Source organism: Cinclus cinclus, chromosome 28 (assembly GCF_963662255.1).
Source record: "Cinclus cinclus chromosome 28, bCinCin1.1, whole genome shotgun sequence".
In the NCBI taxonomy this organism is placed as follows: Eukaryota; Metazoa; Chordata; class Aves; order Passeriformes; family Cinclidae; genus Cinclus; species Cinclus cinclus.
Genome location: NC_085073.1, coordinates 942,719 through 969,654, shown reverse-complemented (window position 1 = coordinate 969,654; position 26,936 = coordinate 942,719). Strand labels below are relative to the sequence as shown.

Sequence of the window (26,936 nt, the reverse complement as noted above, 5' to 3'; positions counted from 1 at the left end):
GGGGGCAGTTGTGCTGTCTTTTCCACCAGAGGAGTTGGAGATAATTAAAGGTGATGGAGTAGAAGAAGGAAGGGAGAATTGATTTACAAAAGCAGTAAACTGTAGATGCCAGGAGCTTTGACCCCTGCAAATGTTAAAACAACTCCATTAGGAGAGTCAGTGTGGGTCTCCAGGATTGGCAGAAGCCTTACTCAAGATGAATTGTCTTGGGTCTTTCTGTTTTAGCAAAATGAACTACTGAGGGGAGCCTGGGTAAAGTTAATAGCCAGACTACAGAGGATATTGCAAGGTGGGGGAGTGACCTGGGGCTATACTCCTTTCCAAGGGTACTGGGTACAGTTTGCTGAGGTGCTTCTTTCCTCTCAGTACTTGGATTTATCTACCAGCAGGGCCACAGTTTATTTGTAAAGACATCTCATTCCTTTCACCCTTTGAATTAATTTTCAATTTAGTGGGGAGGTGAAGATGTGTATTTAAACCAGTGTGTGGTCAGGATTCTGTGTCTCATGAAATCTCTTTGACAGGAAGCCCATTTAGCACAGACGCTGCCTTTGGACTTTGGTGTTCAAAACATCCAACCAGGACTACAGAGACAGCAGCCAGGACAGCGGAGCACAGGTGGACCCATCACACTCGGGGCAAGGTCACTAGAGCTCTGGAGATTTGGACTTCTCAGCAGGAGGAAAAGGATGGGAGACTTCAGCTTTCAGTAGCCATGGTTCATCTAGAAGGACCTCTAATGATCAGTGGGGCTTATATGAACAGTCATTGTCTACTTTATTCTCTGTACTTACTGTATTCTGTTTCTCTGTATTTGCTTGCTGCACCTGGTTCAGCAGCCAGATGTTGAAAAGTTGGATGGGGGTGTTTCAAATGTTAATCTGTATACCGTGCCAGGTTGTTTAAAAACGTTAGTAATAACCTAGGGTTTGTTAAGTCAAACTGAGCAGTAAGAGGAAGGACTGATAGAATGTGCTGGTGTCTTTACAAACCAATTCCATAGGTGAAGGTATGGGTGTTAACGTCTTTGAAATGGGTCATAATGTCTCCTCTAACTTCAAGCAGCAGGTTTGTTACTGGGCCCAGACAACCTGACTCCTGAAACAGGCAAGTGAGGGACTCTGCACAAAGCTGAACTTCTGAACGTCGGGGTAAAACGCCAGGTTCAAAGGGGAATAGGTGGTAGGTGGTTCGGGAAGGCTGTACCTTCCTAGTGCCTCAGCCAATGGGGAAAGGAAGAGGGCAATGTGCGGCCAGGAGTTTAGGATAAAAGGAGAGTGAGCCCTCTGAAACCGAGAGAGAGAAAACCCGGTGGGGGCGTGTGTCCCAGTGGACTCTCTCCCTTTATTTGAATAAAGTTGCAGGACTCATCTGTCTCCTTTATGGACATCGGCTTTTCAGAGTGTGATTTTCCATGCAGCACTGAGAAGGCACAGTAGAGAGCTGTCTTTTTATTAGAGTACTATTAACAACTAGAAAAATCAATGTATACAGCATCCTTATAGCCTGTGTCAAAGCATCTTTATTATTTCAGAAGGAAACAGGGCCATACAGCAGTCTAGACACAGAAAAATTAAAACAATCTTTGAAAATTCATTAAAAATATTTCAAAGCGCTATTGAGAGTTGTAGATGCTTCCACAAAAAAAAATACAAAAAAAACCACAAAGCCGGTCCCCAAACAAAGAAACTACGCCTTCCCCCATAAAAATGCAAAACCTCCAGAACAAAACAAAACCACACCGCTCTCCCCGCCCCGCAAGCAGCCAGCAAAGATAAAGGGCAGGGTCAGAGCTCCGAGTTTAGGTAAAAAGCCTGAAAGCCGCGGTTGGGCAGCTGGGACCAGGAGGCAGAAATCCCGTAGGACAGCGACGGGGCGGGTGGGCTCGGGCAGCGGCGGGTGCGGAGCCGGCGCGGTCCCGCATCGCGGGTCCCGGCTCCCCGCAGGCGGCGCGGGGGCGGGGCCGCCGCGCTGGCCACGCGCGTGCCTGGGGAGCAATTCCTGGGCTCGCCCCTTCGTGAGGCGGGGCCGCGCCGTCCTCTCGCGATACCTCGGTTGTGCCCTTGTCGCCATGGCGGGCTATTGGGACGGCCCTGAGGGCGAGCAGTGTCCGCAGCGCACCTGGCTCGCCACGCGCGTGGGCGCGGCCGCGGGTGGGCACCGGGGGAAGGGGTCAGACAGGGGGGCGGCGGAGTGGGGCCCGGGCCCGGGCAATAACGAGCAGTGCTGTGTTGCAGGCCTGGTCGGGGCGGCGTACCGCATCATCCTGCTGCGGCCCGGCTCGGCTCTGGCCGCGTTGCAGACGGCGGCGGCGGACAGTGTCACGATGGGTAAGGGCTGGGCCCCTTGGCAGTGTAACTGTAGGGTGGGACTCCCGCACCCCGCAGGAGCGCTGGCCTCGCCTCTGCCCGCTGTGGCTGCGCCCTCGCTTTTGTCCTTACCTCTGCCCCTGCACGGTTTCGGTGGTTCTCTCCACCGGCCCTGGGTCGTTGTTAGCCAAGAGCTAGAACACTGAAATGGAAAGACATATCCTTGATTTGCAGGTCAGGTAGCATACTTTTTGCAGTCTGGAGTAACAGGTACATAGGGGTTTCTTTTTGTATTTGTAGAATACTCAGTTCGAGGGCAGCAACATATGTAAACAAATTTAGGTTTTTACTTATATTTACTTATATTTAGGCATTGTATTTAATAAACTGCATTTGCTAAAGAACAGTGCAATGGTTTTGGTGGCAGAAGGAAAATAAACGTGGGGTTTTTCCCATTGTGTTGTATAGACAAGGAGAAACCATGTAGTTGTATTGAATTGTCTTTGGAAGAGAAAGTGGATGCTGAAGAGAGGAGCAGGGAAGCTGAAGGGGCTGCATGATTGAAGCTCCCTCTATTTCTTGTCAAGTGCAGTTTTTCTATTAGCAGACTTTTGCTTTTTCAGTCTAATTAAATGGCTTGTGCCACCTCTACCTCTCCCCAAGTGCTGGTGTTCTGAACTGGGCCACAGTCAGTCCAGGTTTGCATTTTTGAATAGTTCAACTCTAAAGCAGAATCTGGTATATCCTCTAATGAGCTGAGATTGTTATGAAAGGACTGGATCATTAAACTATGATTTCAATAAATCGCTTAATCCTAAACAGGCATATTGGGCCCTCTTACCAGTTTCATACCTGAGGAAGGATTTGTCCTGTCTGCCATTCAAGGGCCACACCTCATGGCCTCAAACTGTGCATTTTACCTACAGATGCCTTGCTCCAGGGAGTGCAGGAAAGTTGAAATGCAGTCCTAGGTCTGGGGGTTTCTTCAGTGCTCTTTTCAGTTGATTTTGGCATCAGCATAATTCATTTTCTGAATAGGTTTGTAATGGGAGCTGCTGGTTTTATATAGGGCTTGAAAATTTTTATCCTGGACATTTTTATTGTTCCTAGGAAGGATTAATTGAAATCTGAAGATGGTGCCTGGTAGACAGTTTCACATTTCATGATCAAGAGTTTGTATTAGATACAAACCCAGCTTTTCTTGGTACAGTTCTTTGCCAGAGTTTGTGATTGTATCAGTGTAGGGTCTGATGGAATGAAGTGTGTAATTCAGTGAACAGGATGCTTGTACTTAAAGTTTTTTATTTCAAAGTCTTAATTCAATTTCAAAGTCAGTTTACAAACAAGAATAATTTACAAACTCAATTCATTTTTCTACTATCCAGTAATCATTGTGAACTCCTGGTAGCCAGAGGAGGAAGGTGCCAGGACTAGCAGTGACAGAGGGAGAAGAGCCCTTGGGGTTGTTCTGCCTGGTGCTTTGAGGTCACTTCACAGGCACTTGAGGGCTGAGTTACAGTGCAGAGTCCAGGCAGAGCTGGGGAGGTGGTTGCACACACAGCACTGCTCCCCTCCAGCACCCCCAGCTGTCAGGGGTCCCCCATCGCCCTATCGGGAAGGGCTGTGGGGCGATACCCCGGCAGGATGCAGTGCTCTTTGCAGCAGTGGGTGTGGGGCGCTCTGAGGCTCCAGCTCACAGCTGAGCAGGTTCTGTGTGGTGCAGGAGGAAAAACCCAGGGAAGCTGGATGGGACTGGGTGAATGCTGAGTCTCACTGTAGCAGCTGGGATAGGATGTCCCTGGGAAATGGATCTTGCTTCGGTTGCCATTGTAGTCACTGCGAATATTTAAATTGTGTTCAGTGTGAATTCTCTGATCCTTGAGGATTTTGTTGGTTTTTTTTTTACTTATTATTTATAGCCACACTGGGAGCTGTGTTTGGCTTAAGTACCTGTCTCAGTGCCCAAGTTCGGGAAGAACCAGAGGATCCTTTGAACTATTTCATAGGTGGCTGTGCAGCAGGAACTGTCTTGGGAGTGAGAGGTAACTGTGGACAATGCCTGCTTTGAATTGTGCCCTTGCTGGTATTAGAAACTTTTCTGTTGGGGAAAAATATTAAAGAATATTGATGTCAGGCTTTTTTAGTAACAATTCATTTGAGCCTCTATTCATGCCAGTTTCATTGACATTGTATGGGCATGCTGAAGTAAATAGGCTGCAGGAGGGGGGACACCAGAGGGAACATGGAGTAGTATACAGAATAAAAGGAGAGCTGACTCAGTACTGCTGGTAAGAGCTACCAGTTATACCTTAAAATTGCACGATAGGGAAAATATACTTGTGGAAATCCATGTTTCCTTGGCAGTAAATGTGATTTATTTTAGACAGCAATTACAATCAATCTAATATCTGCCTTGTGCATTCTTCACATAGTCTGAGGGACAAGCTGTGGTCCTGCTGCTGTTGCTTCCACAGCTTGTAAGGCTTAATCAGCTCCTGCAGATACTGACATAGCTCTGTTTTCTGTAGACATTCATTCTCAAACCTAAAAAAGTGTAGGATTTATTTAAGTTGTAATTGTGGTGAAGTAGAATTAATCTTTACTTGTCCTAGTTACTGAGCTGATGACAGTTCAAAGGACTGATTGTTATTTTTGTTATTCAAATGAACCGTATAAGATTGCCCACTTAATGGGATGAGGCAGTGGATTACTAAAATTGGTATTTCAAATTGCAAGCCATAAGCATGAAAACTCAATTTTATAAAAAGGCCACTTTTCCAATTCCTCTGGCCGGATAATGTTGCTGATGGTCAAAGGACTTATGAAAAATGGCAGTCTATCAAGATCTGTTGCGAAGGACTTGTGCCTTAATGGGTCTTTTCTGGTTTGATGTGTTTTCTTCAGCTCACAGTTACCTCACTGGCACCACAGCATGTCTGGGGTTCGGAATCACTGCAGCTCTCATGAAGATCGGTAACAAGGAGGGCTGGAGGCTGATGGGACCTCCCAAGCTGTAAATGTCACCTTTCCCCCCTCTGAGCTGGCTTCCAAATTTCCAAATTGCATGTACTTAGGATGTTGTGTAATAAAGGTTTGGTCCAATCAGCAGTTGTCACAACATTGTGGCGTCACGCGGCTGTTTTCTGGAATTTGGGCTGAGTTGCAGAAAGCTGGAGCTGCTGAAGGGGAAGCAGCATCTTCTGGTCTGGCTGCGATTTTTGTGCACAAATTACTTTGCCTCCATGTCTTGGTGTTGTGTGTGCAAGTGGGAGCACTGCGCTGTAGCTTCAGTGAGGTTCTTGCAGTTGAGTGGGCCCTGTGGGGCTTCTTGACAAAGAGTGGGATTACACTGCACAGTGAGGGTCTGGAGCCAAAGCTTCTGAGGAAGTGCTTGGCTTTGAGCTGAAGATGGGGAGGGTGGGGTAGGGAAGAAGTCATGCATTGCTCACAAGGTGTTTGGGAGCCTGGGGTTTTTCTCCAAAAAGCATTTCAGGAAGTCTAGAGCTAAGCACTTCAGGGTTGAAATTGAGGAATACCTGAGGCTGGAAGGGACCCCTGAATGCCAGCTGAGAACTGGAGCAGGTTGTTTATAGTCTGCTTGAATTTTCTATGAACAAACAAGTGTGTCCTGTAAGTCCACGAAGGAGGTGGGAGAGCATGGAGTCACAGGATGCACAAAGAGAGGTGAAAATTGGATCATTTTGCCTGGAGAAAAGGTCAAGATTTGATCTAATAGCACTTTTACACAACTTAGTGACTACAGAAAGTGCAGGCTCAGGTGTGCAAGTGAAAGATGGGAAATAACAATATAGGGAAATTTTAACTAGTCAGAAAAAAATTCTCACACAGGTAAGTGCTGAAAAACAGACTTAGAGAGGATGTGAAAACATCTTTGGAGACACAATTCAACTGGACATGTGGGAACAGTGTGGTAGAGATGGGACATTAGCAGATGGGTGCATGAGTTACAGAGATAGGGAATGTGGGCTTGCTGAGTGCTGGTGCATGGGACAGGGAAATGTGGGGTGTGAGGAGAGGGGACAAGATGAGGAGACTGGGGCACCAGAGGACAGCAGAGGGAGGGACGGTGGTACCTGGACACAGCCATGGCAGGCTCTGTTGCTCTTGTATGTGCACTATGTGGGCTGGTGGGATCCTGGGTGTTTGTGGGGTGGTCCTGGGGACACTTGAGGGTGGGCCAAGGGGCTGGTGTCTCCATGTGCTTCTGTAGCTGAGACCCCCAGCTGTTTAGGAGTCAGGCTGGGCTGCCGCTTAGTAGCACAGCAGGTGGTGGTAGACCTATCACCCCCTAATGGGAGTGGGGGTGCAGGTGACTGTGTCTCCTACCCGAGGGTTTGGGAAGGGGCTCTGCTTCACCTTGGGCTCTGGAGAAGAACAAGGTTTAGAGAGGGGCCTGAAGGGCCAGGGATCCCTGGCAGGATCTGCCTAGGGTAGCATGGGCTTACAGAAGCTCCTGTCATCTTCAGCTGGCGCTGCTGCCTGTCCTCATAGAATCCACTGTCCCAGCCTGGGGACTCTGGGGCCTTGCACCTCCCTCTGCCTGAGCCTCTCTCAGCTCCTGGCTGGGGCCACGTGTTCTGTCTGGTCTATAATTACCCAGGCACATTCCTAGGGGGTCACAGGAGTTCTGCAGAGCAGCAGCAGGCGGTAAGGGGGACAAGTACACGGCACAGCACAACAGGCCACACAGTAATGCAAGGGCATGGCATACAGCGAGCACTTCACTGGGGCTGCAAAGTGCATGGCCTGAGCAAGGACAAGCGACACTGCACAAGCAGCGAGCAACAAGTGGGGGCAGGGGGTGGAAACGTCATGAGGGTCAGCACACCTTGACAGTACGAGGTGCAGGGGAGTATGATATGCAACATAGCAGACAACTAGCAAGATAATGCATCACAGTGTGTGACAGCATGACACACAACAGGCAGTGTACAGCAGGCACTGCCACACACTGAGCAGGTGTGACAGGTGCTTTGCTGGGGACCTGCTGCTTGGTTGCTCTTGGACCATCAGTAGTTTCAGCTATGGGGCAATGGCTGAGGAAGGGTGTGGTTGTGTGTGCTATAGCACTGAAGGTCCTGTAGGACTGAGTGGTGGCAGTGGCCTGAGCCACTGTGGGGCACTGACTGTGGGGTAGCATTGTTGGCTGTGGGTCAGTAGCTTCATGCTAAGTGTTCAGACATGAGACAGGTGAGATCAGGCTTAGCTATGGGTCAGTGAAATGGGCTGTTGTTCTCACCTATGGAGCTGTAGTTTTGCCAAGAAGCATCAAATTCAGTAATGGAGCAGTAGCAGAGCCTGGTGACCCTGGCTGTGGGGTAGAAGCTTTGGTGGTGGACCTAGTGGCTTTGCTATGTGGCAGTACCAGTAGCAAGACCCCATGTCCCCAGCCAATACTCCAGCCATGGGCAAGAGGTGCCAGTTTTGGAGACAGCACCCTGACACCCTGCTTCACGTATTTCCACAGGCAAGATGTGGGTTGCAGAGGGGCCAGCCCCAGACCAGTGGAACCTGTGGGATGGGGCTCATGCTGGACACTTCCTGGCCATGGCTGAGCACCTCCGCACCACAGGACAGCTGGTGGATGTGGCCGTGGGCCCAGAGGGTGACATGGCCCATGCTGTGGTCCTGGCCTCCATCAGCTCCTTCTTCCGCCGCTTCCTGGAGGGCAGGACCAGACAACTCCGCCAAGATCCTCCACCCCATGTCCCCCTGCCACCTGGGACCACACTATGGGGCTGGCGGGCTGTGCTTACTTTTGCCTATGGGGGAATTGTGCCCCATGGCCGGGCAAAAGAGGTGGAGGAGACTGCCCGGGCCCTGGGTGCCCCCCGGCTGGTGGCTGCCTGCACCCTGCGTCTGGAGATTGACCACCAGGAAGAAGGTCCTAAGCCCCTGGAGGAGCAGTGGGAGACGCTAAGAGCTATGGAGCAGCTCCATGCCAATGGTGTGGGCTGTGACCTCCAGCTCCAGGCAGGGAACGAGGTCATCCCAGGTGGGCAGGAAGTGGGGGTCTCCTATGAGGGGCTGAGGAGTGGGACAGGGCACTCTGGGACAGCCAAGTCCTCTGGTGGGGATGATAAGACTGCAGCTCCAGGTGGGGATCAGGTTCTAGAAGTGCCTGCCTGGCTGCTCCCTTTGGCAGAGCTGGGGCTTTGATGGGCACAGGGCCAGGATACCTGGGTTCTGGCAGCTGCACAGTGCAAGGGTCCCCTGCTGCCTCCCACCTTTATTCCTCCTTCCTCCTAGTTCAACGACTGGCCCTGAGCTGCTCCTGTGACTTCTTCCGGGCCCTTTTCACCTGCCCCATGCGGGAGGCCACCCATGACCCTGCCGATCCTCTGGTCACAGGGCTGTCCCCAGCCGAGCTGCGTCTCCTCCTCTCCTTTGCCTATACAGGAGCTGTAGCAGGGCCATGGCCCGTGGTCTTGGAGGCAGCTGAGACCTCCCTGCGCTACCAGGCCTGGGGCCTTCTCACTCTCTGCCTGGATGTTTTCACCCATGGCCTGACCCCAGAAACTGTCCCTGACGTGCTGGCCTTTGCTGTGGCCTATGGGTTGGATGAGGTGGTCCATGTAGCAGAGAACTACATCTTGGCCACCTTCCCCTGTGTGGTGGTTACACCGGCTTTCCTGGATCTTCCTGCACACCTTCTCATCCGCCTCCTCCGCTCTGATGGTCTCAATGTCCTCCACGAACTGGAAGCCTTGGAAGCAGCATCACGGTGGCTTATGGCCAATGGAGATGGCCAGGAAGATCTAGCCAAAGAGATCCTGTCATCTGTTCGCTTTGCCCTCATGTCCAGCCTGGAGCTGAAGAAGGTCCCATCTGTGACTGTAGGGGTAGCTGACCCAAAGATCCTCCGTGAGCTCATGATAGCAAGTTTCACCCCCATGGCCCAGCTGCCGTGTCGGGTACGTTCCTTGCAAGAGGTGTTGGTAGTTTGTGGTGGAGACAAAGTAAAGGACAACCTGGCTGCCCGGAAGCCCAGCAGACACCTCTGGTTTGCAGACCGCTACCTCAGTGCTGTGGGGCTAGTGAAGCAGGTTGAGTGGCGGGCACTGGGACACTTTCCTGATGGCCCACGTTTCCGTCATGCTGTAACTGTGGTGGGCAACAACCTCTACATCCTGGGTGGAAAGCACTACTACGGGGTCCATGACACCCTAGCCAGTGTCTACAGGTGAGAGCTACAGAGGACTTAGAGTTGTCATGTGGTACCAGGGCATTGTGGGAGGTATTGGTAGAGCTAGACCTGCCCTATGGATCCAAGACATTGTGGCATTGCAGCTGGTCAAGTGGCCCCAAGACATTCAGGGAAGGTTGGGTGTAGGACTCAGAGGTGCCCTCCCACTCCAGGGTGTTACAGGCTCTTTGGGAGTAGGAGCAGGAGGCTTCTATCTGGAGATGCCCCAGGACATTATGGGTTTGATATTGTCCATAAGGAGGGGATATTCCCATGTAAGGTGACCATGTGACCTCAAGACATTATGGGACTGGCAAGTTGTAGGTGGGTTGCTGCCCTCAGTGGTGCCAACATCAGCTCATGGTGTTGTAGGTAACAGGTAGTCTCTTGATCCTTTACCTCTCAAACCCAGGTACCAGCCTATGGATGATTCCTGGGAGCGTCTGGCCAGTATGACATGTGGACGGAGCTACTTTGCTGCTGTGGCACTTGGTGATTTCATCTATGCCCTGGGGGGCAGCTCAGGGGAGCTCTACTGCACAGATACTGTGGAGTGCTATGACCTGGCCAATGACACCTGGAGGTGAGGTTGCTCTGGCAGCTGCCTAGTTTCCCTTTTCTCTCAGAGCTCCTTGTTTTGGCTATGGTGCCCACTGAGTGCTGAGGTCACTAAGCCTCCAGTGGAGGATGGACCTACAGTAGTATTTGAGAGAGGTCTACTGGGTATTGAACAACCATGTCCCTGGGGGACTGGGTGTTGACCAGTGTTGCCTGGGTGGCAAATGAGTTTTTGGCCAGTAGTGTGTTCACCAATGAGAAAAGTAGTTTGATTCCTCTCATAGGCAGAATACTCATGGGGTGATGGCCAATGTTGCCCATTGAGGGACCCCACTGTGGTTGACCAATGGTGTGGCAATTACAAAGTGCTGAATGGTGACGCCCCTGGGGCATTCATTCAGTGTCAGCTGATGCTGTCCACTGGGGCTTGTTGGGTGTTGGCAAGTGTTGCCTGCTGAGTGGTCAATGAAGCCATGGCTCACCAGGGAATCTCTAGGTAGTCAGTCACTGCAGGACAGTCCTGCTTAACCTGTCCTTCACCTCTCCCTCTCTCCTTGCCTAGGCGGTGCCAGCCCCTGCCAATGGCTCTGTGTGGGCATGCGGCGTGTGCCCTGGATGGTGAGCTCTACGTGTCGGGTGGGTGTGATGAAGCATACCAGTGTCAGGCATCCTTGCTCCGCTATGTCCCAGGTGCACCTGTCACTTTCCTGGCCCCCATGAATGGCCAGCGAGCTGGCCACATCATGGAGGAGGCAGGTGGGCAGCTCTATGTAGCTGGGGGCCTGTGTCAGCGGGCTGGGCAGACTGGCTACAGGGACCAGCTGACCTTTGAGGTTTACAGCCCCAAGCAGAACATATGGGTTCTCCTCAGCCCCCTCCCCCGTGCACATGTAGTTGGGGGTGCAGCTGTGCTGGGAGGGGAACTGCTTGTACTGGGAGGGTACAGTCATGACACCTGCCAGGACACGCACTTGATCCATGCCTATCAGCCGGGTACCCGGCGCTGGATCACCCGAGGCTCATTGCCACATGCCTATACTGACCTACAAGCCTGTGTTCTCACTGTGCCCCCTGCCTTGCGTGCCCCCAGCTCCCTTAAGAACCCCTTGAGATCAACAGACACTCCCAATAAAGCTTAGGGTATACTCTCTGCACCCCATGCTGGGATACCCAGGTAGCATCCATAGATACCTCTACGGGACTAAAGTGTCCAGATCCCTCCCCCAGAGTGGGTTCCTTCTGTGGTTTCCAGCAACTCTTCACTCTCAGGATACATGACCTAGACTGTTGTGAACCTGTGGAACATAAAGATTCCCCACAGTGTAGTCCTGTGCCTCCAGGAATACTCAGTCCCCTTGTCTGAACCCTTCACTGGGAGCTTGGAAACCCCCAGTTTCCCTCCACACCTGGGTAGAATAAAAGTGCTTCCTGAACTGTGTGTCTGGGTCTTGTTTCTGGTGGGGAACCCAGACATCCAGTTGCTTCTCACAAGGAAGAGGAGGAGAGCAGGAGACCAATGACCTGCGTGTTCTGGGTGGGTGGTGCTGGGCACTGGGGCTTTGTGTACCTGTGTTCACTGGGCACAAGGGTGTATGTGTTTGTCTCAGGACTGAGAGGGATCTTGGGGTGCATAGGGGATCCTAAGGGAATAGAGTCCTGGGGGTGCCAGTATTTATGGAGGTTGATGGTGGGGTAGAATAGGGAATCCTGGGGACTTTGGGGTTTCTAGGTGCTCTTGAGAGGTCTTGGATTCCTGGAGTGACCTGGAGTGCTTGTTGTGTGAATTCCAGAGAGGAGTTGCAAGGAGAGGCAAAGGTAATGGGATTCTGAGAAATACTGGGGTACCAGTAGTGCCTGTGGGGGGGGAACTGGGTGGCTTCAGATGTGTGGGAGGCAGCAAAAAACTGTAGTCTAAAGAGATCTGGGAGAAGGAGATAATCACTTTCCTTGGCCTGCTGTCCCCATCTCTGTTAACCCAGTACATGTTTTTGTTGTCCTCCCTTTGCTGCCAGGTGCACTGCTGGACCTTCTTCACCTTTCAGTCCACCAAGATACAAAGATCTTTTTCCACCACTCTGCTTCCCAGATGTCCGTGCCCCACTGTTGGGGCCTTCAGACTGTGCCAGCACCGGAGGTACTGGCCTCATTGTCCCAGGAAACAGGGATAGAGAGGATGGTGTGGTTAGAGGACAACACCAACAAACAGACAAGTGCCTCCTACAAATGCAGTGTCAGTCCATGGACACACTTGCACACCAGACCTTCACCAGCAGACATGCTCATGTTGACCAAGCACAGGCACACATTCCCACCTGTGGACCTAGTAGTTAAGCTGGCAGAAGGCCACTCTGACTCACAAACAGTTTGACATTTGGGGCAATTAGAACTGGAACTGTATTTCAGGCTGGAAAAGTGATTCACAGGATCCAGCTGCTGCATTTATGCACCAGTTCTGGGGTGAGCTATTCGACCCTCACCAGTGATGACTACTGCTTCCTTCTCATACCTCCCAAAATGTTTGAGTGACATCTAGACAGGTGGTCACAAAGTTTGGCCAGCTCCAGTGTGCTTTGTCCTAGTGTATCCCTTACATCCATTGCCCTTCATAGCCTCCCATGCTACTCCTCCATATCCGACCATCCCATAATGGATCATGCAGAGGCATCAACAGTTGCACTTTCCTTATTACCTGCCAATGGGATGCTTCTCCTGTGTGATTCAGTAGCACAGGGAAGAATCACATATTTGGGGCCAAAGTCAGAAACGAGTATAAGTGTGCTGTTTTGAATGCCAGAATACAAGAAGGATCTAAAGCTGTTAAAGAGTATCCAAAGGAGGCCACAGAGATGGGGAAGAGTCTAGAGAAGAAGAGTATGAATAGCAGTTGAGGACACTTGATGTATTCAGTCTGGAGGGCATCGAGGGGAGACCTCATGGTGGGGACCTCCCCTGAGAGGAGGCAGAGGGCCAGCTCTGATCTCTGCTCTCTGGGGCCTGGGTCAGGAACCCAGGGACAGCTGGAGTTGTGTCATGGGGGCATCCCAATAGATCAATATTAGGAAAAAGTTCTTCCCTCAGAGGGTGGTCGGGCACTGAACAATGTCCTCAGTGAATGGTCACAGATCCAAGACTGCCAGAGCTCCAGGAGCATTTAGACAATGCTCTCAGGCACAAGGTGGGATTGTTGTGGTGTCTGTGCAGGGCCAGGAATTAGACTTGATCCTTAGGGATCACTGCCAACTCAGGATATTCTAGGATTCTGGGATTCCATGGTCTTTTCTTCCCTGCCTTCACTATTACAAATACTGAAGACAAATTTCTCATTCGCTGTGCCCTGCCAGGATTGTGGTAGGTCCAATGAAATCAAACCAGCACCCCTTTTAAGTTCAGGCACAGAATATTTATTATGTGATTAAGAGCCTGGCACTGAGTGGAAAGTGTATCACATCTTTGTGTGCATAATTTGAACAGAAGCAGTTGCAACAGAGCACAAGTTCTGCTTGCCCTCATTCACCCCAAAACTAGGTAGTGGCAGTCCCAAACTATCTCTCACCAGTTTAGGACTTTATCTTCCTTCCGCCAAGCACCCAAGCAATTATTTTAGCTCTGGAAACCTCAGGCTGCTTGAGAATACTAGAGGAAGGAGCTGAATGACTTCCCCCTAGGGAATTAGATCTTTCCCTTGTAAAACAAAGCATAAAAAGCAGAGCCACAACTCTTGATCTCTTTCTCTGAGTGTACAGAAACATTCACATGGTGTTACCCATATATTTCACTCTGACATCACCAATGGCCTTGACACCCCTGTCCAGGCTGTAAGCAGATGGGGTCCTCAGGAAGCCAAAGTCTGTGACCATCAGCTTCCTGGAGAAAGGCTTGACTGATGTGTGCAGAGGACTGTGGTGAACCCACAACTCCTTTGTGGTGCAGAAGGAGTAACTTGCAGGAGGACTGTGCTGTATCCCCAGATCTTTAATTGTGCAGTAGGTAACTTCAGGGCACAACTCCACTTCCTTGATTGTACAGAATGTGGGTCGCTGGAGGGGGATTTTGAAGCTGCTGAGTTGCATCATAGGGTTTCCTGTTGACTCCCTCCATTCCAGCAGTGGATACCACACCTCTTGGGTCTGCAGAGACTGGTGCCTGGAAGGTTGTCCCACCAGACACATCCATGGCAGCCAACCTGCTAGAGCCAGCATGGTCAGGATTAGCAGAGCTGAGGAAGCCAGGTAGAGCACCCAGTGCAACAGGCAGCAGTGCCTCAGCACCCACTGTCCCCACTGTGGACCCTCCCCACTGGCCTGAAAACGCAGCACAGGTACAGCCCGTCCTGAGATGGAGCATGGGCAGAGGGGAAGAGGAGCAGGTAGTGGAGAATATGCAGGCTGGGTGAAGTGTGTGGTGTCCAGGGGAGGTGGTAGTGCTGCAGCATGAGTGGAAAGCATGGTGTCAGCCAACATCAGAGGAAGAGATGGAGATCTGACAATGGAAGAGGCCTCTAGCATGGCAGTAGAAGGCAGTGCCATGGAACTGGTGGGAAATGTGCCAGCGGACCCCATGAGACTGCCACGGATAGTGCTGGCAGCAAGGATGGTTTGTGGATGGCCACTGGTGCTAGAAGAGCTGCTGCTCATAGTCATTGGCAGAGAGGTGGCATTGTCAGGGGTGGCAGGTCTGTGCAGGGTGATGGTGGTAGCAGCAGTGAGAACAGTGGCAGTGCTGGGGGTCTGTGTGGGTGTCATGGTGGGACTGGCTGGTACAGGAGTGATGGTGCTGAGAGCTCTGATGCTTGCCAGCATCACAAACAAAGTGCTTGGGGAAAGGGTGGAGGTACGAGGGGTACTGAAGGAAGGTCGGGTGAGGGGAGATCTTGTGGTAGTGAAGGTAGGAAGGCAAGATGAGGTAACAGCAAAGGGCGTGGTAGTGTGCTCTTTGGGGATGAATGGATGTAGGGGGAAGGTGGTCATGGTAGCTTTCTCTGTTGTTGTTTCTTCCTCATAATTGTATTCATTCCCTCCTTCCTCATCTGCATCCTCCATGATGCTGCAGTTAAGCTTGAAGTGAATGATGGGCTTCTGCCTATGCTCAGCAGGGCTGTGGCACACAACCTTCTCAGGTGCAACCTCCACCTTTGTTTCCTCCAGGCCCCTCTCTGGCCAATAAACAATGTCAGCATTCTTCTGGATCCAGGTCTGGAGGTAGTGCAGGTCACAGTTGCAATGCCATGGGTTCTCAGTGAGGAAAACATACATGAAGAGGTGCCCCTTTGGGAAAAAGTCAGTGGGCAGGGTCTGCAGCTGGTTTCCTGAGAGCCAGAGAGTCTCCAACTTTTGCAGGTCCTGCAGCAACTCCTTGGGTAGTGCCTTCAGGCAGTTATCTGAGAGATCCAACTCCCTGAGTGCCCTCAGCCCTGCAAAGGCCTCCTGGGGCAGCTGCTGCATCTTGTTGCCTCGCAAGTCCAGGTTCTGCAGCTGCGGCACTGTGCGGAAAGCTCCTGGGGCCAGTGTGTCCAGGCTGTTGTGGGCCACAGCCAGGTGGGTGAGTGCGGGGAGGCCCTCCAGGACAGGTAGGGCCACCAGGGCATTGTGGGAGAGGGTCAGCTCCTTCAGGAATGGCAGCCTGGCCCCCGTGTGCAGAGCCACCAGCCCATTGTTGGCCAGGTCGATGTCCTGAAGCTGGGTGAGGGGCAGAAAGGCAGCAGTGGAGAGGGACTCCAGGCGATTGTTGCTGAGCAGCAGGATGCCTGTGTCCGCAGGCAGGTCTGAGGGCACTGCGCTGAGAGCCAGCCCAGTGCAGTTCACCTCCAGGAGATCCTTGACCTTGTTCATCTCTGAAGGGCAGGGCTGGGCTGGGGGCAGCAGGACCAGGAGAGTGACCAGGGTCAGGGCAAGGACCTGCATGGCCTGGAGGGGGAGAACGGAGGGGTGTGGGTGCAAGCAAGCATGCACCTACACATTGCTTTTCTTCCTGCGCAAGCACCATTTGCAGCAAAACTGGCATCCTCTGCCAGACCCTCTGGCACCCTCTGAGCTCTGCAGCTCCTCCCTGGGATGGTGGAAGGGAGGGATGAATCCCATACCTACTGCCATCTTGTCCTCGGAGGTCAGCAGATGACATTTTGCCCCTTTTGCTCTCCTGGTTCTCTTCCATAGTGGGGAGAACCTGACTAATTTGCCTCTTCACAGCAATGCCGTCTCCACTGGGGCAGCACTGCTGCCTTCACCACTGTAAAAGCTGTGCCCCTGCAGTGTTTGTGTTTCAGAGTACCCATACCCAGCTCAACCCAGACAAATCGTGTGCTGGAAGAAACTCCCTCAATATGCTGCTACCCAACACCAGCTGAGCCCTCTGCTGGATTTGGAGGGTAGGAGCATGAATCATGTGAAAGGAGCTTCCTGTGCACAGATGTGTCTTCCATGAGCAACCAGGCCCCTGTGAACACTATAACTCACCTGCAGATCTTCCAGCATTTGCTCCCTGCTGCTCTACCTCCTCCTGCTCATGGACCAGACAGTGCTCTGGGACAATGCTAGCAAGGGGCTGCCCAGCCCTCTATCAGCACCCACAGCTGTGGGACAGGAGCTGTGGTTTCCTGAGCAGCCAAACCCATCTCCTGTCCTTTTCGCACAGCCCTTGCTTTGGCTGCAGTGCCACATCATCATCTCTCCTTGCAAAATGTCAACAAGGATCAGCAGGCATTGCCCTAGCAGCAAATGGTCATAGCACACTGAAGTCTGCACTGGATCCTGCTTATTCTGCTGCTCAACTCTGTTTCCCCCTTAGGATTTGCAGGAGTGCTTGTGGAAAATAATTCCATTGGCTTCTGGAGAGGAAATGGGCAGAAGCATTGACCACAGCTTCTGAGAAGGGGCTGAGGTGGTAATAAAATGACTCTATGCCCACGATGCTAGAGAAGCCCTTGTATCTGGATGCAGGCCCATCTGGACCTGAATGCCGAGGCTCAGAACATTGCTTGCTGTCTGTGATAGAAATGGGATGGACTGAGGCTCTTCTCCCCCAGCAACTGTAGTTCAAAGCCCTCTTCTCCAGCTTGGCAACCCTGTGAGTGAAGATGCTTTTTGCCTTTTCTGACAGATGGACTCCATCTGCCCCCAATAGACCAGGTTGTTCAAAGCAAGTCTGATGTATGTTCAAAGCAAGTAGCCAAACCCCTGGCTGTGGTACCAGTCCTGTAACCATTTTTTGATTCCCCAGATTTGACTGTCCCTTTCAAACACCTTCCCTTTGATTGGGAATATTGATGAAAAAACTACCTGTGTGCTCCAGAGTCAGCAGTTACTGCTGCTCCCAGGGCTCTGTAATCCTTCTTGATGCTGCTCAGACTGCTCTTGACTGTATCACTCACACCCACATGAAACTACATCAACAGGTAATGGTGGAATGTGCAAGGCATGGTAGTCTCTCAGTGACATCTCTGATACGAGTCCATGGTAAGCAGCATAATCTAGAGAGTGCAGCAGTAAATAGTGCCTCCATACCTCTCAGAAGAGAGTCTCCTCCTACTGTTACCCTCTTCTTAATTGTGCTGATTGCTATATGGGGAGCAGATTATGTTGCCTTACTGGTTTTTATATGGGGAGTAGATGGGCCTGCCTTACTCATCTTCAATGCCTTTCCTGCTGAGTCTTTCCGGCAGATCAGTGAAAGGTGCAAGATGCAAGGGTCCCTCTGTCTTCTGGAAAGGTTCTGCAAGAGCACCTGTGGCTTTGGGGGAAGACTGTTCTTCCTGCAGGTCTTTGCCATTCCAAGTTTCCATTCTTCCACACCGGCCCTACTCCCTTCTGTGTGTGTTCTCTTGGTCCTCTTCCATTCTGTGTGTCACGAGAGGAGTCTCTTGCTGTTTGGCTTTGGCTGTGGGCCTACTGCAAACTGCGCTTGCAACCAGAAGACTCTCTCCTTCCTGGGAAAGAACTCTTTCTCAGCCTTCCTGACACTGTGCAGCCTTCTCACTGCCTCTAACCTTTCTCAACCATTTTCCACAGGTGGTCCTCCACCTGGGCACACTTTTTGCAGGTAGGTCTGCTGCCTGTCCATAGACTAGCAAAAGATCTATTCACTTCCTGCAATGAGAGATCCACACTGCAGCTTCTCCATTTGGCAGCTCTGTCTCGATGGAGGCACTGGCAGTAGCCAGGATAGATGGTGCATTGGAGTTGCAGCCTTTGCTCTCAAAGGAGTGTCCACCATTCTACTGTGGAAGTCAGGTAGGAGGAATGTTTTCAGCCTTTGCAGATGGTCACACAACATGCCTGGTTGCTGGAAGATGGAGCTTAGATACAAGTTACAAATGGTTTGTGTAATGGTAACTGCATTGGGGTAATCATCTGCAGAAGCATTTCTCTCTTCCATGGAATCTTAATCTATAATGGTATCTGCAGAAGAAATGGAGTCTGAAGTGATACCTACATTTACAACAGTAATTGCAATGTCATCTGTGTCTGTCTGAAAGACATGAGTTACTTAATCCTGGAATATAATAATAATAATTAATATTAATATCAATTATAATTAATATTAATAATATTAACCTAATAATATTCTTTGCCCTCTTTTAATTTTTTTTTTTATTCTTCCTTGTCCAAACAAAGAAAACATGGTCAGGGCCTTTGGGGACTGAGACAGGAGGTGCCATTTTAACTTGAACCTCTGATTGCCCAGGCCTTTTTGCTTCTTTTTACCTTTCATTTTTACAGTCAGATACATCTGATGGCTATGCCACCTTTTGGCTATGCCATTTCCTAGACCCAATTGTTGGAAATTGTATAACCTTTCTAATTTTTAAATTTACAATTTTAATTAACTTCTAATTATTCTAAAAATTATTGTAATCAGTATGTTATTTATAACTAGTGTATTAGTCTTAAATCACTTTTAGCCAGTATTTAGTAAAGTTGTCATATGCTCCTTTTATGGGAATACAGCTTGGGAAAATTACTGAAACTTTAGGTTTTGCTAAACTAACTCTGATATGTTTCAATGAAAAAAAGCCTGGGGGAGAGATACATTGTTGAAGCTGGACATCTAGAATGCAGAATTTATGGACTACAATGACCTTTTGCTGAAACCGGAAGATAAAGGACTAACAAAGACTCAGTATATATGTTGGAAAGTCCCTACTGGAGGAAAAAGATACTAAAAAGACTAAAAATATGGACTAATTAGCATAAGAAGCAAGAATTCAACAGCCAATAGGAGATAAAATACTAATTATGAGAGTTTTGTAACTTAGAACCAATGAACATTAATTTCTTTGGTTGTTAACAAAGTATAAATAAGTGAAAAAGTTTTGTATCAATGTCTGTATGGATGATGGAATTTTGTAGGACATACACACACCTCTGGACTAAGGATAAAGTAACTCCTTTCTTGCTAACACTGAAAAGGCAGTGTTAGAGTGTTTTATTTATCCTGGCAATGTTAGGGGATTTAGTAACAGAAAGATAACAGAAACAGATAAGCCTGACTTGCCCCTGTTTTTTCTGTTTTATATATTGCCTGGCTCACATCAATTCTCCCATGGCTAAAGCAGTGGTGTCACTACAAAAAGCAAGTGCAGAATGTGTTCTCCAGTGGGGTCTGGAGATACAAGCACTGGCTCCACTGCAGTTGTTGGTGGTTTCTTATTCTCTTCTGCAAGAGAGTAAGGGAAGGCTGTAGTCAGGCCCATGTTGAAGCTGCTTGAATGTCAGAGGCAATGAGTGGATTTTTTGGGCCATGTTCAACAAATGCAGTATGGATTGTGAGTGTCTTCTAGTGATCATTTCAGCTGGAGCTGCTGCAGGCTGGAGGAGCATTGCTGGGTCTCTCCTCTCCACTGTGATCCATGGTGTCTCCTCCTGCCAGCTACCAGAAGAAAAGTCTGGCTGAAGCCCCACACAGTCCTGGTGGACTGTATAAAGCCCTGAAGCCTTCTGCCCAGGCTGAGGTGCTTTGTGCCCTTAGCATCTCCCTGGGCAGCGAGTGCTTTTGCATCCTTCCCCCGCAGCAGTGTCCCCTACTGGCTGATGTCTCTCATGCACTAAAGAGGAGGAGAACATGTGGGTGTGGAGGGGAGCATGCACCATGCATGGTGTGGTATTGTGTATATTTGGTCTGAGCAGTGCTGAGCCCTGGTGTGCTATAGGTGTACATCTGTAATAATGTTGCTGTCTCCACAGAATTGTGCAATGATATCAACACGTGACAGGATCTGCAATGCTATCTGCATATGGATCCTATATGTAGCATTTGTTATGTCAAAAAGCTCACTGCAGATAACATTGCAGCTGCAGGTAGTAATAAAGGTTAAGTTGCCATATGTCATGGTTTGACACTCGCCAAACACAGGATACCCACAAGAGTAATTAGTTTACCCTCTCCTGCTACAATTGGGCAAAGGAGAAGGAAAAAGATGAATGACAGACTCATGAGTTAAGGATTGGGAGAAAGAAATACTCTGAGGGCAAAACAAATTAAAATTTAAAGGTATAAAATGAATTTATTATTAGCAGAGTCAAGGGATGATAATAATATGTGCTTAAAGCACCTTTTCCCCCTCCCCAGCTCCTCTGTCCTTCCCACCAACAATGCAGGGAGACATGACATGGGGGTTTTGGTCAGTTCATCACTCAAGGTCCTTTTCTGTTCCTTCAGGGAGAGAAGTCTTTGCTCTGCTATGCCATGAGGTCCCTCCCACGGGCAAACAGTCATCCCAAAACTGTTGTGGCACAAGTCACTCATCTACAGAGTGCAGTCTTTTAAGGATAGGCTGCTCTAGTTTGGAAGCAATGGCCCTCTCTCTCTATCTCTGGAATCAGGGACCCTCTCTCTCTGTTCAGGTCTCCCACTAGATCACAGGTTTTTCTGACATCCACCCACTCTGGTGTGAGCACTTTTCCCACAGGCTGCGAATGGATCTCTTCATCCCCCGTGGACTTCATGCATTACAAGGGACAGTTTGTTTGACCATAGGACTCACTACGGCTTATAGAGGAATCTTGGCTATGTCACTTGAAGCACCTCCTCCTCCTCTTTCTTTACCACTGACCTTGGCGCTGCCGTGTTGTTTTCCCTCATGAGTCTTCACTTCCTCCTCTTCTCTAACTAGAAGAAAAACTGCTGCTTGTAGGTACCATTGTCAACAAGTTCCACTAATTCAAAGATTCCTGCAGGATCCCACAGTGCCAAGAAGTTGATCTCGTCTAGGTTCCACGTCAGGGAATTGCTCATCACACTTTTGATGCTGGCCGTGTGGCCCTGCTGCCATAGCACTGAATGCCTCTGAATGCCTCTCCTCCCATTCATACTGGGAAGGGGAAGCTGCTGCTGCTGCTCCTGACCTTTTTGCCTGCAGCACAGTTGGCTAGGCGTGGCCAGATGGGCAAGGCTCTCCACTGATCACACTGAGATGACTGTGGCTGCAGTGTATTGCTGCACACTGCTCCAGGAATGGCCCACGGTGGCGGCACCTCGCCACCCCAGAATAAAAAACAGTATGCATGCTGTTTTGATTTTCTTCTCGAATACGTCACCACAGAGGCGTTGCCAACCTCTCGAGTTGGGCCAGCAGCATGTCCATCTTCAGAACCGTCAGAGATTGGCTCTGTTAGACATTGTCCTGGTTTGAAAGACAGGTGTTTGCTAAGGAAAGCAGAAGCCCCCCTTTGAACTGAAAAATGTGATCCTTCCTTCCTACAGATTATTATGATTTTGAAATTAAGGGAGCTCTCAGGCAAAGATATGGGGATAGGAATAACAGTTCTTTACTAGTATATCTAACAAGACAAACAAGAACAACAACAGCTATGAAATTACCCACAAACAGAACAGTAACTCAGTCCCAGTGTTTTTTGGCTGCAGGCACCTTTTCCCTGAGCTGCAGTTCCCGGTGCTGGGGGCGGGCAGGTCCCACAGAGCCGCAGGAGGGCTGGGGGTGATGGCAGAGCTGTCCCAGGGGGAGAGAGAGAGATGGAGAGAGCCCTCCGCTCACAGTGTGGGTCCCAGTGCTCAGCAGAGTGCTGGATGGTGGCAGGTTACAGCGAGAAGGCAGCAGGGCAGGGTCCCACAGCAGTGAGGTGGCTCCCAGCGCTGGGATGGCAGGGATGGGACAGAGGCGGCGATCGTCCTTCTCGTCCGAACTCCGCGGGGGAAATGGGCCAAGCCAGAGCCTTCCGTTTCCTCTTCTGGCTGTTTGAATCTCGCAGGGTTTCCCTCTTCTCTCCCCTCCCCTCCCCCTTGCCACCAGGGCCCAGTCAACAGGTATCTTAGCATGACAATGGGGAAAATTCCACAGAGGGAAAAGGGAAAGAACCAACCCCCAAGAGACATGGTGGAAGATTCTCGCAGCTTCTCACAGAAGCTACCCCTGTGGCTCCCCGCTGCTATCATAAACCAAGTTGTGCCAAACCAACACACCACGGAAGACTCCATTGCAGAGGAGGATATCACTATAGAGGCACCATTGCAGATCAAGATACCATTACAGACCCTACTGAAAATGCAGATGCTATATCAGATGCCAGTGTAGATGCATAAGAGCAAAGCTACCTTTTTCCACTAGTGATTTGAATCATCAGAGAGAAGACCTTTAAAATTTTGCGGAGGACCCCAGTAAAGTGGCAAAATTATTTCATAGTCAAGAACTAGCACTCAGACTGGGGTGATATCAATTTAATGCTGACAGAATTAGCAGAAACTGATCAAGAATTAGTGATTAAAAAAAGCTAAAGCACATGTGCAGGGACAAATTGCTAGTGAAGCCCTACAGGATATTGTGGACATGCTACTCCCTTCTGAGTAATCCTATGTGCGATCCAAACAATCCAGGCAAATATGCCTCACTAACCAGATACAGGGAGTTAGTAAAATTTGGATTAGAGGTTGCCATTCTGAAAGCAGTAGATTTGGCATTAATTAATAATTTTAAACAGGAACAGCAAGAGCCTCCTATCAACTTTGTAGATAGGCTCTGAGCAGCAATGTGAAAGTTTATAACCCTTGATCATGATTTTAGAAATGGGAAAGCAGTAGTTAGTCTCCTTGATGCTAGGACAGTCCAGCCCAGACATCAGACAGAAAACACAGAGATTAAAAGAGCTATATAATAAAACATTAGAAGCAATCATGGAAGAAACATGGAGAGTATATAATAACTGAGACAAGCAAGAGAAGGAAAAACTCACAGGAACAAGTGACAGCTTTAGAGCGACATCAAAGAGGAGAACATGGTCAGGGATGGGGATGAGGCAGAGGCAGAGGTAAAGGTGGAAACAGTAGAGTAGGCTGAAATCAATCCCAAGGGAGGTTAGGGCCAAATCAGTTTGTTTACTCTAAGAAAGCACTGGCACTGGAAATGCCAGTGCCCAGATTTACCAAACACTACACAGGAAAATGTTGTTGCAGCAGTAGATAACAGTGAGTGATGGGGATCAGCAGATATCTCCCTAACAGACCCGATGCTTAAGATACAGCTAGGGAATGACAAAGAAGTTGAATTCTTAATAGATACAGGGGTCATATTTTTGGTTTTAAATGAAGCTTTAATGCCTAAAAGTGAAAAACATATTCAGGTAATGGGATCCACAGGCCAATCAGAGAATGCCTTTTTCTTAAAACAGTTAGAATACAAAATTGGGAAAAGGATGGGAATACATCCATTTCTCTATCTACCAAATTCACCTAAGTCCCTATTAGGCAGGGATCTCCTTGAAAATTTAGAACAGCAATTGAGTTCAGAGAGGGAAAAATGAAATTTAAAGTACCTGAGGGCAAATTGATTTTAGCATTAGGATTGGCAATTGTTGGGGGTTGGTTCTCTCCCTTTTCCCTCTGTGGAATTTTCCCCATTGTCATGCTAAGATACCTGTTGACTGGGCCCTGGTGACAAGGGGGAGGGGAGGGGAGGGAAGGGGGGAACCCCCGCGAGATTCAAACAGCCAGAAGAGGAAGAGGAAGCCTGGGCCCCGGCCCATTTTTCCCCCGCGGAGTTCGGACAAGAAGGACGATCGCCGCCTCTGTCCCATCCCTGCCATCCCAGCGTTGGGAAACCACTATCGCACCCTGCCCTGCTGCCTTCTCGCTGTGAACTACCACCATCCAGCACTCTGCTGAGCACTGGGACCCACACCGTGAGTGGAGGGCTCTCTCCATCTCTCTCTCTCCCCCTGGGACAGCTCTGCCATCACCCCCAGCCCTCCTGCAGCTCTGTGGGACCTGCCTGCCCCCAGCACCGGGAACTGCAGCTCAGGGAAAAGGTGCCTGCAGCCAAAAAACACTGGGACTGAGTTACTGTTCTGTTTGTGGGTAATTTCATAGCTGCTGTTCTTGTTTGTCGTGTTAGTTATACTAGTAAAGAACTGTTATTCCTACCCCCATATCTTTGCCTGAGAGCTCTCTTAATTCCAAAATTATAATAATCGGAAGAATCACATTTTTTTTTCAGTCCAAAGGGAAGCTTCTGCTTTCTTTAGCAAACACCTGTCTTTCAAACCAGGACAGATTTTGGCCACCCAACGTGGGGCCCGAGGGCATTGAGAGAAAAGGGTGAAAAAGGAATAACAGCTCTTGAGTTACCTCAGTTTTGTGTTAGGTGGCATCATGTTGTCCAGCTTACCGTGGTTTGGGCTCCATGTAGCCGCAGCTTTATCTCTCCCATTTGCAATCCCTTACTTGAACATGGGTCCTATAACTCAGGCTGCTGTAACTATTATCCAGTTCCTTTTGTGGGCTGATAACGTGAGAAATTCCTGGATTTTTAACTTCCTCTGGAAGGTGGGCACATGGATTCAGGGCTATCACACTCTAACTGTATGTTTTTGGGGTTACTTTAATAATGGTACATACTGTGAGGATATGACACCAGGAAAAATTTTGTCCCAACCCCTTACACAGTTTTTTGGGTCTGCTCCACCAGCTTTTGAGGGGTTCAAATCTCTTCTAAGTGGAAATGATATCATACAGTGGCTGACATTGCTAATAGGCCTTGTACACCTGTTCTATTTAACATTCCGAGATGAGGGGAGATTGACTTGGATGACAACCCTGATACATCCCCCAAGAAATAGGGATTCTGCCCCAGAGCCTGGCCCTGCCCTAGAGCCTGGCTCTGCCCCAGAGAGTAAGGACTCTGCCCCAGAGACTAAGGATTCTCCCCCAGAGACTAAGGATTCTGCCCTAGAGACTAAGGATTCTGCCCTAGAGACTAAGGATGTTGCCCCTGAGCCTGATTCTGCCCCAGAGCTCACCTCAGAAAGGAACCATCCAGAGTGGGTGGGGTTTCTAGTGAAGGAGATGGGCCAAATGCTGAAGGAGTACCTTTCCCCAGCTCTTTAGAAATTCTCCCCCTGCCTTAAAGAGGGAGAACCTGATGGTGCAGCAGTGGAACCCACAAATGTTACATCTCTCCAAGCTCCAGCTGAACTGCAAGGGCACTCACAGCCAGCAGTAGCTGCCCCCGTGGAAACTAGAAAGTCTAAGGTGAAAACAAAGCACCTGAATAATAAGGATCAGAAAGCAGGGCCCTCACAACCAGCAGGGGAGCCAGAGGTTGAGATCATCACAGAGTCCCTGTCATACGAGAGTCTCCGTAATCTGTGTAAAGACATTGTGCGAAGGGGCCGTGAGGCTTTTACAACGTGGTTACTGCGGGTCTGGGACCTTATGGGTACAAGTGTGCAGGCTCAAGTCTCTGCTGTGATTAGGGAACTCAAAGAGGAGATGAGAGAGATGAGGGAGGAGATGAAGAAGGTCAATGCAGCACCAGTGCGAGTCACAGATCCCAGAGTTAGAGCCCAACGTCCCCCAGCTAGGAAGAGAGGATACACCCCACGAGCTGACCTGTGGTTCTTTCTGCGTGACCACGGGGAAGACATGAGGAGGTGGGATGGGAAACTCACTTCTGCCCTGGCAGCGCAGGTGCGTCAACTCAGGGAGGGAAACACTAACCAAGGGAGCTCCACTGAAGTGAAGGTAGCCTCAACTTCCCATAACCAAGATGCAGGGTATTACAAAAGGGAGGATGATTTGTCAGATCCCCTTGAGGGAATCTCCAACATGTATGCCCAGGAAGGAAATAATAACCAGTGCTAGAGGGGCCCTGCCTCTAGCCAGGGAGAGGCACGGGAAAACCGCGTCTTTTGGACGGTGTGGATCCAATGGCCTGGCACATCAGAGCCACAAAAACATAGGGCATTAGTTGACACTGGTTCACAGGTCACCCTAATACCATCAGAACATGTGGGGGAAGAGCCTGTTTCTATTGCTGGGGTGACAGGGGGATCACAGGAATTGACTTTGCTGGAGGCTGAGGTGAGCCTGACTGGGAAGGAGTGGCAGAAGCATCCAATTGTGACTGGCCCAGAGGCACCGTGTATTCTAGGCATAGACTTCCTGAGGAATGGCTATTACAAAGACCCAAAGGGACTCAGGTGGGCTTTTGGAATAGCTGCTGTAGTGGCAGAAAACATTAAGCAATTGAACACCTTGCTTGGACTGTCAGAGAACCCATCTGTAGTGGGCCTCCTGAAGGTGAAGGAGCAGCAAGTGCCAATTGCCACCTCCACAGTGCACCACCGGCAGTACAGGACAAATCGAGATGCCGTGATCCCCATCCACAAGATGATCCGTGAGCTGGAGGGCCAAGGGGTGGTCAGCAAAACCCACTCACCCTTCAACAGCCCCCTCTGGCCTCTGCGCAAGTCTGACGGAGAATGGAGATTGACTGTGGACTATCATGCATTGAATGAAGTGACTCCACCGCTGACCGCTGCCGTGCCGGACATGCTGGAACTCCAGTACGAGCTGGAGTCCAAGGCAGCAAAGTGGTACGCCACCATTGACATTGCCAATGCATTTTTCTCCATTCC

At 49.9% G+C, this 26,936-nt stretch overlaps 3 protein-coding genes across 3 annotated transcripts; 2 read left to right on the top strand and 1 right to left on the bottom strand.

Annotated features, from left to right (window-relative positions):
• Positions 1-1,916: 1,916 nt before the first annotated feature.
• NDUFA11 (NADH:ubiquinone oxidoreductase subunit A11) lies at positions 1,917-5,429 on the top strand. The gene is made up of 4 exons (XM_062510180.1): positions 1,917-2,153; positions 2,238-2,330; positions 4,229-4,351; positions 5,214-5,429. The coding sequence occupies exons 1-4, from the start codon at positions 2,072-2,074 to the stop codon at positions 5,324-5,326; spliced, it is 411 nt and encodes a 136-aa protein (XP_062366164.1). The 5' UTR covers positions 1,917-2,071; the 3' UTR covers positions 5,327-5,429.
• Positions 5,430-7,677: 2,248 nt separating this feature from the next.
• KLHL33 (kelch like family member 33) lies at positions 7,678-11,477 on the top strand. Its single transcript, XM_062510039.1, has 4 exons — positions 7,678-8,325; positions 8,580-9,513; positions 9,929-10,099; positions 10,637-11,477. Exons 1-4 carry the CDS (start codon positions 7,803-7,805, stop codon positions 11,211-11,213), a joined length of 2,205 nt encoding a protein of 734 aa, XP_062366023.1. The 5' UTR covers positions 7,678-7,802; the 3' UTR covers positions 11,214-11,477.
• Positions 11,478-13,458: 1,981 nt separating this feature from the next.
• Positions 13,459-16,575, bottom strand: LOC134054405 (platelet glycoprotein Ib alpha chain-like). Its single transcript, XM_062510145.1, has 2 exons — positions 16,527-16,575; positions 13,459-15,977 (listed from the first exon to the last, which is right to left on the bottom strand). The coding sequence occupies exons 1-2, from the start codon at positions 16,542-16,544 to the stop codon at positions 13,824-13,826; spliced, it is 2,172 nt and encodes a 723-aa protein (XP_062366129.1). The 5' UTR covers positions 16,545-16,575; the 3' UTR covers positions 13,459-13,823.
• Between the last annotated feature and the right edge of the window lie 10,361 nt (positions 16,576-26,936).

What these genes read in the sequence shown, in the direction of transcription:
- NDUFA11 (XM_062510180.1), top strand. Translation starts at nt 2,072, where the DNA reads ATGGCGGGCTATTGGGACGGCCCTGAGGGCGAGCAGTGTCCGCAGCGC. An exon ending in GCGCGTGGGCGCGGCCGCGG is followed by an intron (nt 2,154 to 2,237) that starts GTGGGCACCGGG and finishes GCTGTGTTGCAG; the next exon opens with GCCTGGTCGGGGCGGCGTAC. An exon ending in GGCGGACAGTGTCACGATGG is followed by an intron (nt 2,331 to 4,228) that starts GTAAGGGCTGGG and finishes TATTATTTATAG; the next exon opens with CCACACTGGGAGCTGTGTTT.
- KLHL33 (XM_062510039.1), top strand. Translation starts at nt 7,803, where the DNA reads ATGTGGGTTGCAGAGGGGCCAGCCCCAGACCAGTGGAACCTGTGGGAT. An exon ending in AGGGAACGAGGTCATCCCAG is followed by an intron (nt 8,326 to 8,579) that starts GTGGGCAGGAAG and finishes CCTTCCTCCTAG; the next exon opens with TTCAACGACTGGCCCTGAGC. An exon ending in ACCCTAGCCAGTGTCTACAG is followed by an intron (nt 9,514 to 9,928) that starts GTGAGAGCTACA and finishes TCTCAAACCCAG; the next exon opens with GTACCAGCCTATGGATGATT.